Source organism: Larus michahellis, chromosome 3, assembly GCF_964199755.1.
Source record: "Larus michahellis chromosome 3, bLarMic1.1, whole genome shotgun sequence".
Taxonomy (NCBI): Eukaryota; Metazoa; Chordata; class Aves; order Charadriiformes; family Laridae; genus Larus; species Larus michahellis.
In genome coordinates, this window is record NC_133898.1 from 103,003,890 (window position 1) to 103,020,489 (window position 16,600).

Sequence of the window (16,600 nt, forward strand, 5' to 3'; positions counted from 1 at the left end):
AAATTTCTTCCTCTCCTGAAAAAAATATATAATCATGGAGTTCATAGAGCTTTGGAATGACTTATTTGGAAAATTAAATAATTGCGAGATGAGACTGCACTTAATGCTCTATCCAGAAAAAGAATGACTCATCATCCATTTGCTCCATGGGTGAACTGAGCTTTGCAATAGTTGAGACTAATACAGCACAGTTCCTGAAATAAAGCAAATCCATTTGCTCTGGCACAAATGGCAAATAAACTCCATCATTATGAGCAGATTTAACAACATTTGCTGAGCTTTTAACATTTTCATTCTTATTACTTTGGAGCTGGTCAGACACTGAAAACATTTTTTTTCACAGACTTGCTGAGTGTTTGCCTGCTTTTTAAATTATTTCCTCACTTTTAAGTTTCCTGGCCTTGTCCATTTATTTTGCACATGTCTAAGAGACCTATTATGAATACAGCTAAATACTGACGACTTCTCCAAAAAGAAACTGCTGGGAACATTAAATGGCTTTGCTAATGTTAAGAAGTAAGGAGAAGGGAAAACTTGCTAAAAGTTTTGAAACTATTCATGATCTGAAGGTTTTAAAATTTGGGTACATACTGATTTTTCTAAATCTTATCAGTGAGAATGGTCAGTGTGCACTAAGTATATTTGAGGAATCAGAATGCTTTTACCTAAAAAGAGAAACTGGGAATTCAAAAGCATTTTCATAGAGGACTTTTTCTCTAAGGAAAACTGACTCACAAAGCTGGTATAGTTTGTTATTCTTCTGAATTGCAAATGTCTGTATTTCCTAACACCCATTAAAAAATTGCATTCAGATATGCTCAGTTTTGATCAAATAAATTGTGAAATTATTTATAACATTTTTGCATGGTTTACAGTTAATAAAATGCTAACTTCATTTTCAAATAATTTTCTGTCTCTACACACATTTTTTGTATACTGCTAAGAGCTTTAAAATCATTCAGTGACTTTTCCAGAAAATGTTTGTGCTTTGATCCAGTAAGATTGAAATAGATGTGAAGTATTGATTCTATGATTTCTTTAAATACAGACAAGTCTTTACGAGTGGGATGAGTACCACTTCACAGCCATCTGCTGAACTAGAATATACATTGTCAAAAGAAGATATTTTCTGTGGGGTTTTTGTTTCATACTGGTGATAATACCTGCATTTAATCCTAAATTCGACACCTAACTGGTTTCTAAGTTTTAGGTTCCTACTGAAATGTTTTGCCTAGAATAGTTCTCTACATAGAAAGTGAAGAGATTTATGTTCTTCTAAAGCTCCAAATCTTATCTCTTTCAAGGTCCTGGAGGACAGTTATTTCCAAAAGTATATTTAACAAGTAGTATTTTTCTTGAACTGTTGAGTTACTGGTATTATATGCTTTAAATGCGTTTATAATAAACAATTATATAAGTTCATACTTAAGAGTATTTAAATTGATAAAGATGCTGTACAGTGTCAAACCCTTCCCCATGTCATGCTTCATTTTGAACAACATTTCTGTAATGTTTGACTATGGTTTGGAGAGTTAGTTGAACTCCTTCTGACCTTTTAATATTGTGAAGTATCTTGAAACTTGTTTAGTGAAGAATTTTCTTTTCTGTTCCAGTTTGTTGATGATTTGTATGTCTTGTAGTTTTATATATTTGGATTTAAGATTGCCAGGTGGACACCATCCATAGGTGATCTGTCTGGGAATATCTTTGTGTCCTTCTACACTTCTGGTAAGTAACTGGGGACTGGCCGACTTCTGTAGAGCTATATATTGTAAATGCATAGGTATATGTTAAATCATATGCTGAATGTGCTCCATTTCAGTTGTTGGAACATTGCAATAGGCCAATGGATTAACAAAGTATAATTTCATCTTGTTGTCTGGCTATGGGCTTTGTGTACCTGATCAATAAACTAATGGAGCTCAGACAGTTGTCTCCATTGTATCCTTCTTAAGGAAGCAAAGTTAACAAAATCAAGCTGCTAATTAATCTATTACAGATAAATATTCTCTGAACAAAACTTGAACTAAAACCAAACTGGATAAAAAGCTACAAATGCATCGCAAAAGACAAACAAAACAACCAACCACAAAACCCCACCATATCCCCAAAACAAAAAAAAATCCACAAAAAAGAGCAGAATTAGATCGTATTATCAGATTTCTTGTATCCATACCTTCAAGCTTCTCTTTCTTTGCTTTCTACATCTGATGAAAGTTCACTTCCTAAATTAAATGGCAAATGTATCTTGTTACATTCAGTCTACATTTTCCCATATGTAATTTAATCTCCTTATTTCTAGTTTATATCCTTTGCATCCTCTAAACAATTCTGTTCTCACTTGGGTATAATACCTTTTTGGGTATTTGGAGGTTTACTTACATCTTAAATAAACAATATAGACATATATATACGCATGTCTCATCTTTTTTACTCAAAAAAACCCCACAACTATCATTTTATTTTGGGCACGGTCTGCCTTTCTACCTCTGTAAGCCTGAAGCAGACTACATTTTGTCATGCAAATCACATGCACTTTTTGGAAGACTTATTTTTCTGTTCCATCGTCTGTTACATAACGACCAACTCCTCTGGCCTCTTTATTATTTTACACTCCTGAAATCTGTTGGAATTCATTTGTATTAATGTTGTTCCATACGAGCTAGATTTTTACATCTATTCTAGCTACTGACTTCATATCCAGTGGAGAGAAATCAGATTTTGCATAGGATGACTCCTAAACCAAAGATAGGTGCCTGCAGGTCATATGAATAAACTGCTGGAAGAGCCTATTTCAACCTAGTGACTGTAAAGGGTGTCTGTGGTGACTGGAGCAGACTTGGACGTTGGACTTTTACATGCCTAAAGGTAGGTGAGACTGCCAACTTCTGTAACTTGTTGTGCTGAATAACCGGTGCTTAGCTATAAACGGAAGGATTAGCTCAAATAAGAGTCCTAGGAGTCTGGAAACTGTAGCTGAATTATTTAATAAATCATGTATCACTTTCTTTGTACCTCAGTTTCTCCATCAGTTTTTATTATTGTTTTTGTTATCCTTCAAGGGATAAATTCACATTAAAGGGAGATACTGGAAAAGGATGGCAGAAACAATCAGCAGAAAGGGAGAAAGTAAATGAAGGGTACAAAAGGAATAATTTTGCGTCATGTGTAAAGGAAATTTAGAAAGCAAAGTAATCTGAGGTTTTGTATGAAAAGGAGCAGTTCTAAATCTTGGAGGTCAGTACGGAACAGAAATTCATACGTCTGTTACTTATTGGCTGTAGTAAGGTTAGAGGAAATGGGTGAAGAGGAGACTGTGCTGTGATCACGGAGAAGATTTTTGTGAAAGTGCTTGAGCTACCTGCAACAGATAAGCTGTTATATAAAGGTCAGAAGGAACAGCAGAGGTGGAACTTCAAACATGGGGAAGTAAAATGTAAGATCTCGTGTTTACCTACATGTGGAGAGCAGAAATGATAGACTCACAACTTCTCTGTCAGTTTTGGTAGTATCTGGTAGGCTTGGTAGTATCTTGGTAGTATTTGGTAGGCTGAAGGAAGAGAACAGACATTCTAAACTGTTACTCTTTGCTGTTCATTTCTATCTAAGCATTTTTTCTGTCTTCAACTGCTGTTTTATAGTTTATTAGAGGTTATGCTTCCTTCCACGGCATTTATCCTGTGTCACCTTTCCAGTTACTTCTTCTTTACATCTTGAGAATGCTAAATACAAAATAGAGCTGTCATACACATAATTTTATTTGATGTGTGTTTTGATGAACTAAGAACTTGTAATGGGGGCATTGTAAGGCAAGTTATAGCATAAGCCAGCATTTGTTGTATACCTGAAACTCATACCGAACCCTTCTAGAGTCCTAGGCTCACCAAGTATATGAAACCATTTAATGTCATGGAAGGAAATAAGTAACATAAGATTTATGTAATTTATGTAGATTAAAGTCCAATCTGTATGATTTATCTCTGTTTAAGAACACCAGTGTTTATTCAGTTGTATAAGTGGAGAGGTCAAAACTCTTCTGAAATCAGGACTTGCCACAGAGATCAATCAGCTGTGGGTTGAACTGTACGGCTGAGACTTTTGCTGTGCTCGGGGTAGTCCGAAGTTGATCTACAGTGACTTGTGTACTTGCTGATGCACTCTTCCATTCTGGATAATGTGGCAAGGTGTCAGCAGTGGGGGGGGCTGCTGGGGTGACCTCTATGAGGAGAGGGCACAGCCAGTTCCAGCCAGACCCACTGCTGGCCAAAGCCCAATGCGTCACCCCAGTGTTGTTACATGGAAACAAGCTTTGCATCAACAGCTTGCACGTGTTCACGTGCCCCATTATCAGTGAAGACACATGGTCCAAGAACTAGTATCCACAGTCCAGGGTGCAGAGATTAGATGGAGTCTGGATACAGACAGTATCCCAAGAAGGAATTAAATAAACTAAAGTCAAGGAGGTGGGGACATTTCCAATTTCTTGCACAGGTATTGCTGCTTCTTTATTCCTTATATCATCCATTATAATTACACTTTAAGGGAAGGACACAGTTAACATAGATGGTAGGGGAAACTCCCTAGCTTTTTTGTCCTGATCTGTAGTCAGTTCAGGAACCAGATAACCCTTACCCATAGCTAAAGCTAGTGAAACAGTGAAGAAATATGAAAGCAAATGGAATTTCTGAAATTTAAAACTCTTGAAAAATCTTGTCTTTAGCATATGAGGTCCTCACACATGTGTACTCACACATACATAGATAACTGTATTGATTTAAATTATGATATTGACTTTAATGTGATGCATCAGAAGGGTAATTCATTGTCTTTGTGGTCACACTGACCATTTATTCCACTGCATATTCTCAAAAGATTTCATCATTTTTAAATAAGCATTTGGAAAGTCTGGAGATTTTCCTGCAATTTTTTGCATCCACTGCCTTTTGACTTCAGTTCTACATGACAATACACCTATATTTAGTTGGCACTGGCAAAACCAGATAATGATTGGTACCTGTTCTATCTTCAAATAAGCTATAATGTGGTATGCTGTGATACACTTCAGTATCAGACTCAGTAATAAAATATAGTACAGATAAACTTTAATTTGGCATGACACTTCAAACTAAAAAGTTGTAAAATGTGTCTTTGGTTTTTAGTAGCTATGAAAAAAAATTGATCTCCAACTAGCAATGAAGTCATGTTCAATGTCATTAGAGGTCTATATTTCCAGTCTGACAGATTTTAATGCTTTTATTTTTTATTTTTTTTTAATGAGGTATAAGGCAAAATTCAGAAAAGCATCTCAATGGCTTTGCAGACAAATTATCACTGAAAGTCAATTTAACTTTATAACTTTTGAAAAATGAACTTACAGAAAACTTGTCTCTGTCTACTTTACTGTAAAAAGATGTGCAAGCAAACCTGCTCTCTGCTCCTTTGACCAGACAAAATGAGTTTGATGAATGTAGCACTTCCCACTGTTTAATAAACTTAAAGGTGTTTAACTCAAAGCTTCCTACGATCTAAGTAGGTTAAGTCCAATTAAACATACTAAAGTAACACTATTCTTCTAACACCACAGATGGAAGGCCCCCGAAACTCATTTTCCGTATACATGACCATATGGTATGTTTTGAAAGCTACCAGACCAGGATTGCTTCTGAATGAGGATGGCTTAGGTTCATCTTGAAGGTGCTTTAGGAGAATACACCTATCACAAGTCCTGTCTCTTTCTGAACTGCAGGGCACCTGAATTATTCTGATGAAGAGAAATATGATCTGAAGACACACATGATCTCTCCAGCAAGACAGTCCTGAGCTATGTTGCAAACAGTATGCCATTTATCTTCTGCTACACTGTTAACTGGGAAAGAAGAACTATTCATGCGGTAAATTGAATCAAGGTAAATTATTAATAAAATATCTTAGTTCTATGCTTCTCTTTGTTTTATTTGTTTTTTTAAAAGGAGGACTTATGCCTTCCCTTTATCCCGACACAAAATTTGTAGTAAAAGCTGACTGCCAATTAAACCTTTAGATTCTTTTATCAGTCTTCACAAGTTTGCTGAAATCAACTGTTTTCCTGCTACTACTCTTTCCCAGCAGGGAAGTTAGTTCTCAGGTTCTTTATTCTCCACCCCTGGAAATACTATAGAATAATAACACATTGGTCACTGTACATTTTCTACATATTCTTGTAATCACGTGTAGTACTTCAATTGTCTGCATGCTGAGTGGAAATTGCATAAAGGTTGCCTGCACATACAAACACCACAACAAAAAAAATCTTAGGAACGGTAGTAGGTGATTTACAAGTGTATTATTGCAGCAACCACCTATTTCATTACACTAAATACTAAGTTAGTAGTCTTTGTGCTAAGTACTAAGAAAGAGTCTCTCATAGGGGTGTTGTGTGGTAGACTGTTGCTCTTGAGGTCCCACAAATAGAGTTTTAATGGCTTGAGATGTACTCTCAAAACCAAAACCATGTTACTAAATTGTCTGTTGGGGGAAAATCCAGAATAAATATAATCTATAGTAAATGTATACTTAAAGCTAAATTCTAATTAAAATCAGTTTTATTTACTCCAGCTGTAGACATGTTAATTGCATAATAGCTTTAATTCTGCAATGTGGGGCCGTAGGAGCTGCAGAGAGCTGCTCCTGGAAGTGCAGTTTGGCGTTCCTCGGCAGAGATGTCCCCGTCCGCTCAGGACCGCCAGGCACCTCCTGCGCTCTCTCCAGCTGCGCGCACCCGCCACCGGGCAGACATTTTTCGCGCACCGTGCGATCAGCCGTGCCTGATTGCTGATGCTCTGATCCCATCCTCAGGGGAGACGCTGTCTCGCAGCTCCAACACAGGCACCCCTTTAGCAGGGCACCTCCCCGGACCCCGAGAAGAGCTGGCGGGCCGAGGAGCACGGCGGAGCTGGGGGAAGGCCCTCCGTGCTCCGCGAGAACGCCGGGGCGGGAGCGGGGCGGGAATCGGCGGGCAGCGCCATCGCCCTGGCCCGGCCCGCTGTTTCAGCACAGCGGACAGCGCCTGGCGCCCGGGAGGGGCGGGGAGCAGAGGGCCGGAGCGGGGGCGGGCAGACGGACGGACAGACACGGAGCAGCAGCGGGCACACAGCCACAGACACACACTAAGACACGGCCACGGCCACAGCCGGCCACAGTGTAGGAGCAGTTACAACCCGCCGGCACAGGCACCGAGGCCCACGCAGAGACACGGGCGCGCCCACGCATAGATGCACACTGGGACACGCGTGAACATGCAGGCACCGGGGGCACAAACCCATGTCTGGGACACAGACACACAGACACACGTGTGCGCACACACACACATAGACACAGACACACAGAGGCACACAGACACCTACAGGCGCACACACACGTGTGCGTCCACACACACACATAGACACAGACACACAGACAGCCCACAAGCCCCCACACCCCACCTTCACATGCATGGCAACACATATGCTTGCAGTCCCACAGACACCCCTCATGGGCACACACGCAGTCAGGCAGACAGTGACAAGCTGGCACAGGCACACATGCACGCACCTGCACACGCACACACACCACGGAGGTGTATGCACACACATATCACACATGCTCACACTGCCACTGACAGGAACAGACACACAGAGACACACACGCGCAGAGTTGCACATGGATACACACACAGACACACACACGTGTGCACAGACACACACAGAGAGAGACACACACATGCACACACACACATAGACACACGCCGTAGCCTGGAGAAGAGAAGGCTCCAGGGAGACCTTATAGCAGCCTTCCAGTACCTAAAGGGGGACTACAGGAAAGATGGAGAGGGAATCTTTATCAGGGAGTGGTGTAATAAGACAAGGGGTAATGGTTTTAAAATGAAAAAGGGGAGATTTAGATTGGATGTTAGGAAGAAATTATTCACTATGAGGGTGGTGAGGCGCTGGAACACGTTGCCCAGAGAAGCTGCCAATGTCCCATCCCTGGAGGTGTTCAAGGCCAGGCTGGATGGGTCTTTGAGTAGCCTGGTCTAGCGGGAGGTGTCCCTGCCCATGGCAAGGGGGTTGGAACTGGGTGATTTTTAAGATCTCTTCCAACCCAAACCATTCTATGACTCTATGACATAGACACACACAGACACACGCACACACAGGCACACATATAAACACAGACATGCAGATACACATGCAGAGACGCAGACACACACATAAACATACAGGCACACAGACACAGACACACAGGCACACACAGACACCTGCGCATGCAGATGTGCACAGACACATACACACAGAGACACACACACCTGTGCGTGCACACACACACACACAAACACACACAGACACACACACGTGTGCGCACACACACACGTAGAGAGAGACAGACAGACAGACAGACAGACACACACACGATCCTTCACGCGCGCCCCCCGCCCCGCTCCCGCCGCCCGGCCCCGCCCCCCTGGCGACAGCCAATGGCGCGGCGACTCTCCCGCCCGGGCCCCCCCCTAGCGGGGCGCATCTACCAATGGGAGCGGCGGGGGGGCGGGGCGCGCCTGGCCCCGCCTCCCTAGTTAGGGCGGCCGGTGGGAGCGGGTCGCTGACTGGCGGGAGGGGAGGGGAGAGGAGGGGAGGGGGGGAGGAGGAAGCAGGCAGCGCGAGGCGGGCGGGCAGGCGGCAGCACCCGCTGACTCGCGCGCGCCCCCGGCCCCCGCCCCGTGAGGGCAAGGCGGAGGCGGTGCCGGTGCCTTCCCGCCGCGGGCAGGGCAGGGCAGGGCAGGGCCGGGCCGGGCAGCGCCGCGCCGCGCCCCGCCGCGGGAGTGGCGGCCGGCGTGAGACGAGGCGAGGCGCGGCGGCGCACCGCTCCACATCGCACCTGCCAGCCGCGGGGCGCTGAGGGGAGGCGGGCGGAGGAGCCAGCCGGCGGCCGCGCAGCCCGCCCCGGCGTGCCCAGGGCGCGGCGGCCCCGAGGCGATGGAGCAAGAGAAGTACCTGCCCGAGCTGATGGCGGAGAAGGACAGCCTGGATCCCTCCTTTGTTCACGCCATGCGTCTCCTGGCCGACGGTAAGCCTCCGATCCCCCCCAACTCCCCGCCTCGCCGCGGCCCAACGGTCGCCCCGGGGCGCTCGGCGGGGCGGGGGCCACCCTCTGGGTCGGCCGTCCTGTGGGAAGAACTGGAGGTCTCCGGGCAGGCGCGGAGCCGAGGGGCCGGGCAGCGGCAGTTGCGCGCCCCGGAGCCCGCGGCGGGAGCCTGTCTGACAGGACGGAGCCCGGCTGCGGCCGCTGGTGCTCCCCGCGCTGGGAAATGCCCTTCGGTGGCTCTCGGTGGGCGACGCGTCGCCTCTGCCGCGGGTGGTTGGGCTCTGCGGGAAGGGCTTCCATGGTTCCCGGTTTTATTTGCACACAGACAGATGCTGGTTTCTCGTTAAAGTCGCTGTATCTTGTTTCCCGTGCTTAAGTAATACGGTTTGTATGGTAATACTATTACGCCGTTTAATGTGGCACTATTTTAGTTGACTACGCAATGTCAAGCATTGATTGGATATGGCTTATCAGTTTCATGACACTATTTCATCTAGGACATGATGGTTTTCTCTTGTTTTCTACGGTGATCCAGAAAACACCGCTTGTAACATTATTCATTGTAATTCACCCTGCTTTCCTTTCTCCAGTTGAACTAGTTCCACTGCAGATTCTTTAAAAAGTTTATAATTTAGTCTCTCTTAATAACTGCTCAGTATAGTTATTGAGTGCAGGTCTTGTGGTACGGCATTTCAACTTTTGCTGAAGTGTAATCCAGTAAGTTCCTCTCGTACTTCTGTTTCTTCTGAGGCATATAACATTAATTTTAAAAATGTTAAACTTGGAACCTGATGTCAAAAAGAAGTAGCAAAGAATGATGCATAAATCAAAACAACCTATCAAGCCCTTAAATAAGACTAAGGCAAAGAAATGTATGGTTAGGCTGTTGAGAGACTCACAAATTCAAATAAGCTCACATTCAAAGGTGGTGAATAATTTCCAAAGTTCTGTTATGTTGTAAGGAAAATCATAGCAAATTCAAACTTAAAATCATAGCAGTAAGTGTCTTTCTCTGTTAGCAGTCTTTGTATTGTCTTTCCTTAATATATGTTCTATTGATTTGAATGAAGATACTGAGTTCAGGTTTTGTTAGAGTGCTGCTGTTTGATAGCTGGGAAACTTAGTATGAATACTGACACATTTAGTACACTTTTGTCATAGCTACCTGCTGAAAAGGCAGCCATGCTACTTTTTGTGTTTGTTTTTCTAATAAACATTCGATAAACAAAGTCAGTATTTTTTAGAGGGATGTATTTTTTGCACCTTGCAGTTCGATCTTTTCCCAGAGGGGGGAGGTATCTACTGAGAGTGTGCGCCTATGCATGGGAAAGAAAGAAAATGCGTGAAGGGCAAAATTGAAAGCGTGCAAAGTAAAGTTAAAAAAAGGAGAATAAAATAGGTGATTCTAGGCGTCAAGTCCATGCAGAAGTTGCATTTTGGGGAACCGTGAGACTGAATAAATGATTAGTTTTCTCATTCCTTCTCAGCATAACTAGGACTGTGTATATTTTAGTGGATTTTTAAAAGATGAAGGTGAGTTGTCTGTAGGGAATGCTAATGTCAGATTCACACCAGATACCTGGCATTATCCTTCAAAACACCATCTGTCAAGCTTTCTAGAGATTCATTTTAGAGTCTAACATATGATGACTGTTAAAACACTTTCATCAAGGTAACAGTATAACTACTTAAGGAAACAAGAAATAATGCACTGGTTGCTGCTGTGTATAAATAGAAACAAAATATATAGAGCTGGCAGAATTTTGGGTGCCCACAGAACATGGGACAGTGGTGCAAGGATCTCTGTAATACTGTATTTCTAGGATATGTCTGCGATGAAGCATGCTTCCAGACTGAATTTCTATTCTTTAAAATATAATGTATGATCAGCTACAAACATAATAATTGCAGCCAGGTGTTATTTTTATGGTATACTAAGCTTTTTTGATTGCCAGTAGATTTTGTATAAAATGCATAAGTGTAGATTCGAAGGGTTTTGCTTCAGAGTTGAGAGCCTCAAGCATTCACTCTGACTTGAAAGTGCTGTGATTTTTCATGTCAGTTGCGAGAATCTGAGGTTGAGAAGAGACATGCTGCTGTGTGAAACTGCAGAAGGACACACAAGTGATAAGCATTCCGGAAATATGGTTTCAATTTATGACACCAGATTTACTTGTAAAGATAAGACGCCGTGTTTTTCCCTGTTAAAGTGGGGGGGTGTGTTTGTTTGCTTGAAGGGTTTTTTTTGTTTTTTTTTTTTTTGTGTGTGTGTTTGTGTGTGTTTTGGTGTACTTAAGTAATTTGTTGTTTTTAAAATAAGTTATGTTTTTAATATGTAGATCTGTGTCCTACAACTTGACCTGTGTCAGGTGTGTACTTGAATCAGTAGCTCTTTAGCCCTCACCAATGGGGGATGAATAGAAATTATTTAATTTAGTCCTTATTTGGGTAAGAGCCTCCGTGGTGCAATGTGTGGTGAAACCCACAGAAAAGGGACATTTCCTGTGGCAGAGAATTTGCATACTTACCAAAAAAAACACAAAGAAAGGTGAGGAAAAAAGGTACTAGCGCTTCTTAGATACCAAGTGTGAAGGTATAAACCAAATAATTTCTCTAAAAATCACCAAGGGAATCTGTGGTTGGTTCTGAAAATGAACCCAGTCTCTAAATGACTAATCTAGTACCTTAATCAGAAGATACTTTATTTCGCTATGGGTCATTACCTGTTTTATACAGAAGTAGCTCCTATATGATTATTACTGTATTAGAAATGGAAAAGCCATTTGTAAGTCATCTGTTAGAAGAACTTGTGAAGTGTGAATGGTTGGTGATATTTACCTCAGTCTGGTTTATCCAAACTTTTGCAAAATATATTGAACACGTTTATTCTGACAATATAATCTAGTCGGCAACGAAAACAAAAGACCTCTTTTAATTGTAATAGGTAGCCAAACCACTAGAAAATGGGCAAATCTCTATCTGTTGGAGAGGGCTTTTCTGTATTAATTGAAGTATTTTGAGGGCTTTTCTGTATTAATTGAAGTATTTTGTGTACCACGCTGTTATAACATCGATGGTTTTAAATGATTTTATTGTATACTGGTTACAGGTAGTTATTTTCTTAGGTAAGATTGTACTGCTTCTAGTAAGGAGATAGCCTGATCAATGTATGAAGTTAGATAATGCTTGGTCAGTTGAAAAATGTGAAAAATGAAAAGCATATTGTTGAGCAGTACCTTTTGTACCTAACTTGTGATTCTGCCACGGCACGCTCTAAAGCTCCAGTAGGAACTGACATCCTTTCTGTTCTACCACTGCCTTCCATGGTAGCTAATGAGCTGCTTATGTGTGCTGTTTTTGCATGTATGTAAATATTTATTGCTTTGTGTCAGATGTCTATGATTATGAATATAAAAAGTGTGTGGCTTTATCTGTGGAGGTGTGGGTGACATAGAGAGCTGCAACTGGCTGGAATGGTTTGGTAGTTGAAAACTTGTTTTTATATCAACGTTATTTTTAATCAGCTAAAGTGTCAGCTAATTGTCTATATACTTTTTGGGACCAGCAAATTTTATATATATATGTGTGTGTGTATTTATAGGTATGTAGCTTTAGAATATCTTGCATAGTATATTATTCAAACCAGCTATGTGTGTTGTAATATAAACATAAAGGAAAAAGACCTATTGGAAAGAGCTGGCCAAAGTAAGAGCATCTCTCCCCATGGAAATATCAGCATTACTTGGGTAATGAGGTAGCTAATTTCTCTCTATGTAATGACAGTACAATTGACCTCAGACTTTCAATTGGCATTCCAAAGGCAATGAGAATCAGGCCTTTAACTTTAATCTTGAGTTAAGTCTCTAGATTATTCCACGTGGCATAGCATGAGTTTGTTAAACCTCCAGTCGTGTCAATTAGACTCATATAGCTCAGCGTCATAAAGCTCCTTGTAGGACAGGGCATGATTATTCAAAAGGTATATAATTGCTTAGCCTTTACACTCAGTGAGCATTAGTACAGTCTTTCATACAAGCCTGCAATACTTGTTCTAGCTAGTCTGAAAACTGTTGATGTAATGCAAATTCATTTTGTCTTATGTTCAGGATTTCAACTAATTTATTGGCTTACGTGGGTTTTGGATTTCTTTGGACTCTTGGACATTCAGTTTCTTTTCATATAGAAAGGCAGATTTAGTTCATAAGTATATGTTTCTATTAAAAACCTAGGGCAATAATGAAGTCGCTATATGAAAATTACTTGTCTTGTCAATACAGAATATGACAGTCACATCCTTAGTCCAAAGTGTGAAAGGCTGTTGGTCAAGCCTGTGACCTGCTAAAGTAAGGCCTCTGACACTTTTTAATTTTTATCAAATTTTCCATTGAAAACTACTTGTGAAAATACACTTGCAAATTTATTACTTTAGTCTGTCTAAACAAGCCTTTGGATTAAAATTAGATTAATGTAAAATTTTAAGTAAATTCATACATTAATATTAATCTGTGAGCAGTCACTTTTCTGCTTATTGTTTCTTTTTTTTCTTGAGGTTTACATCAGATGAGAAGAAAAAAAATAGTGTTCACAAAATAGTTTGTATTAATCATTGTTTACTTTGCTGTCCCAAGAAATGCAGTGTAAATAACTGGAAGATTGACTCAGGAAACATGCTAATGTTTACAGCATGTATTTTAGGTATCTTGCTTTCATTAGAAACTAGATTTGTATATGTATCATTTGGTTCTTTTTCAATAAAAAAGGAGTAATATCAGGGCGAACTCCAGATGAATACAAACTACTTATGATTTCTATAAAGAAGTTAATGGGAATCTTTCTATTGCCATTAGTAGGCTATCAGGCAGTCCTTATACAAATATAATATATTGGCTGATGCAGCCAATATCTTTGCAATCATGAAAATCAGTAAAATATATTGCAGGTTTAAGAACTGACTGAGTTTTGCTTTGTTAAAGTTTTTTTTAAAGGTGAATAGGTTTGTTTTTTATCATGGTGTGATAACATGTTATGTTCATATGTGTTCATAATCTTAGGAAGTGCTTTTGCCTTGCAGAATGTAACACAGATGAATCTCAGGCAATAACCAGATTTAGGGAAAACAAAATGCTGTAAAGTGTTAGAATGAGTATAGAAAGCAACCTTTGTGTTTATATTGACCCTAAGTTGTTAGTCATAAAAGGTGGACTTGCTTAAAAGCAGAAAAAAAGATAGATGGGATTAAAAAAAGCCACAATAAAATGTCTGCCTTTTAAATACATCTGAAGCAGCTTAGGACCATTTGATCTGTGATCTTAGAAAATATGTACTTTGAAACACAGTAAATACTCTTGCAAAGAGGGAACAATATAAATGCAATAACTGAAGGTTAGATTCTGATACCCTTGTGGTAAGAAAAAAAAAATAAACAGGGCTTCGTTCTTTAATTCAGTGCGAATGGCAGAATTTAGTACCAACTGTTTAAGGGAAGGTCAAAGGCATTTGTTGAGGCTTATCTGGATGACCATAGCCTCATCAGCAGAGTGCACTGGTTTTTGGCAATATGTGTTTTCCCTGGAAGGAAAAGAGTGTTTTTTATTTGTCCTGGGAATTCTTTTAGTAAATTCCTTTCATACTGAGTCTCCTTGATGTATTCGTTCAGGGAACACCTACTGTAATTGTCCATCTCTCTTCCTTTATGCCTCAAAGTAGATATTTTTAAGCTCAAGAATTTGGAAAACTGATAATATTGCAGTCAGTACCAAGAGAAGGCAGAATAGCTGGGTAGCTGAGTAGAAAATCCCAGTCAACTATTAACTTCCCAGGTACGGAACACCTGTGTAATGTGTACAATAGAGTGGCCATTCCTAACCAGGAGGTGGCATGATTGGGCTCCACATGCCAGAATAAAGCTTCATATCCTAGTACCTTCTGGGAAAAGGCTAGTCTGGCCCAACACGTGTATCAAATTTTTGTGCATTGGATGCATGCTTTTCTCCCACAAGCAATATGCAGACAATATATACTGACTGCCATATTTTCTGGGCTATTTCATAGTCTATAATATCTGATATGATCAGTAGTGACCAATGCATAAGACTCCTAAGAAAGGCTGAATGTTCACCTAGCCCACCAAAGCCATGCCATAACAATAAACCTGATCCTCCATGACAACCAAGGACACAGGTTTCAAGCTCGACGTATGCGATGTGTTGGCATTTACGTGTTTAGGACACATAAATGTAGCTGTTGTTTGGTAGTTCCTCTCCAAGCTTTATTAAAATAGGAATATGCTACGCCTCTCTGTGCCTTGCAGCTGTACCGTAAGCTAAACGTACTACCTAGATGAGACTGTTTTCTTGACCTGCAGAGTCACTGCAGTTATCCAGCATTTCAGTTCAGGGTAAGAGTGCCTTTTCAAAAACAAGCAGGTTTTAACTGTTCCAATTTAAATCTCTTTTCTCCAACAAACTGCTGAATTTGAAGTAAAATTCAGTGTTCTCACAGCTGACCTCAGAATATATGTTTTTCTTTTAAAAATTTCGAGAATAAATAAGGAGAGTGTTTTCCTTAAGAATTTGAGGTCTTAATGAACATGCATGACAGAAAAAAAAATAATGCTGGTTTGCATGCTGATCCTGCCTAAGCAATGTGAATGTATGCATTCATCTTTTGTTCACCTTGCACTTTTCAGTTCTTGGATGGGTATCATGGCACAGGGTTAGGAATATCAGCGCACCATATCAGAATAAGTGAGGAAGCAGACAGTTTTTAAAATGAAGTGTGTAAAATAGGGACCTTTAATGATGCTACAGTGTAGTCTTTGGCTGTATAAACAAATAAGGACTATGCAGTCTGAGCAGAGAAATGGAAAACCTTGACACTCGGGTGAAGGTCTGAGGTGCATAGTACATGGAGTTTTGACTTGTTTCTTCCTTGTTCGCTATACTTTCAATGAATAACTTCTAAAATCACCATCTGTAAGATATAGACTAATGCTGATTATAATTCTTTGAGATCTCTAAGTGAAAAGAGCTTTATAAGAAAATGTGTGTTATTACTTTTAATATGAAGTTATTCTTTTTAAATTTGCAGGCAAAAATAATCCTGGTTATTACAGTCCTCTGTAAATCCTGTCATGTTGTAATTAGAATCCTGCTGGAAATGAGGACAACTATTTCCTTATCCTATAAGGGACTGGAACTAATAAAAACTATGAAGAAAAAATATCTAAGACTTTCAGCAGATTAAAAATCTCCAACCCCCCAAAAAAACCTCCTGGAATAATTTATGCCTGTTCCTGATTTCACAAGTTTTGCTGATAAAATGGAGTTTTTTAGTTTGAATACCGAAAAATTTATCAAGTGAAACTCATAATAATGCTAGTATGGTAATATTGAGGATCATCCTCATTTGAATAAGACGATACAAATTTTTGATGCTCTTATATGGCTGCGTGTGATATAACCAAAGGTATCTTTAACATTTCGCACGCTCTGCTGTCAAT

General features: G+C 40.6%; 1 protein-coding gene across 2 annotated transcripts in view; it reads left to right on the forward strand.

Annotated features, from left to right (window-relative positions):
* The first annotated feature begins 8,618 nt into the window (after positions 1-8,618).
* The window catches only part of KHDRBS2 (KH RNA binding domain containing, signal transduction associated 2), a 614,534-nt gene continuing 606,552 nt past the window's right edge, over positions 8,619-16,600 (forward strand). For both annotated transcript variants that reach the window (XR_012586331.1, XM_074581525.1), the window contains exon 1: positions 8,619-9,081. Coding sequence is in view for 1 of the 2 variants with exons in the window: in XM_074581525.1 (XP_074437626.1) it covers positions 8,991-9,081 (91 nt within the window). In the remaining variant the exon portion in view is untranslated. The remainder of the gene's footprint in view (positions 9,082-16,600) is intronic.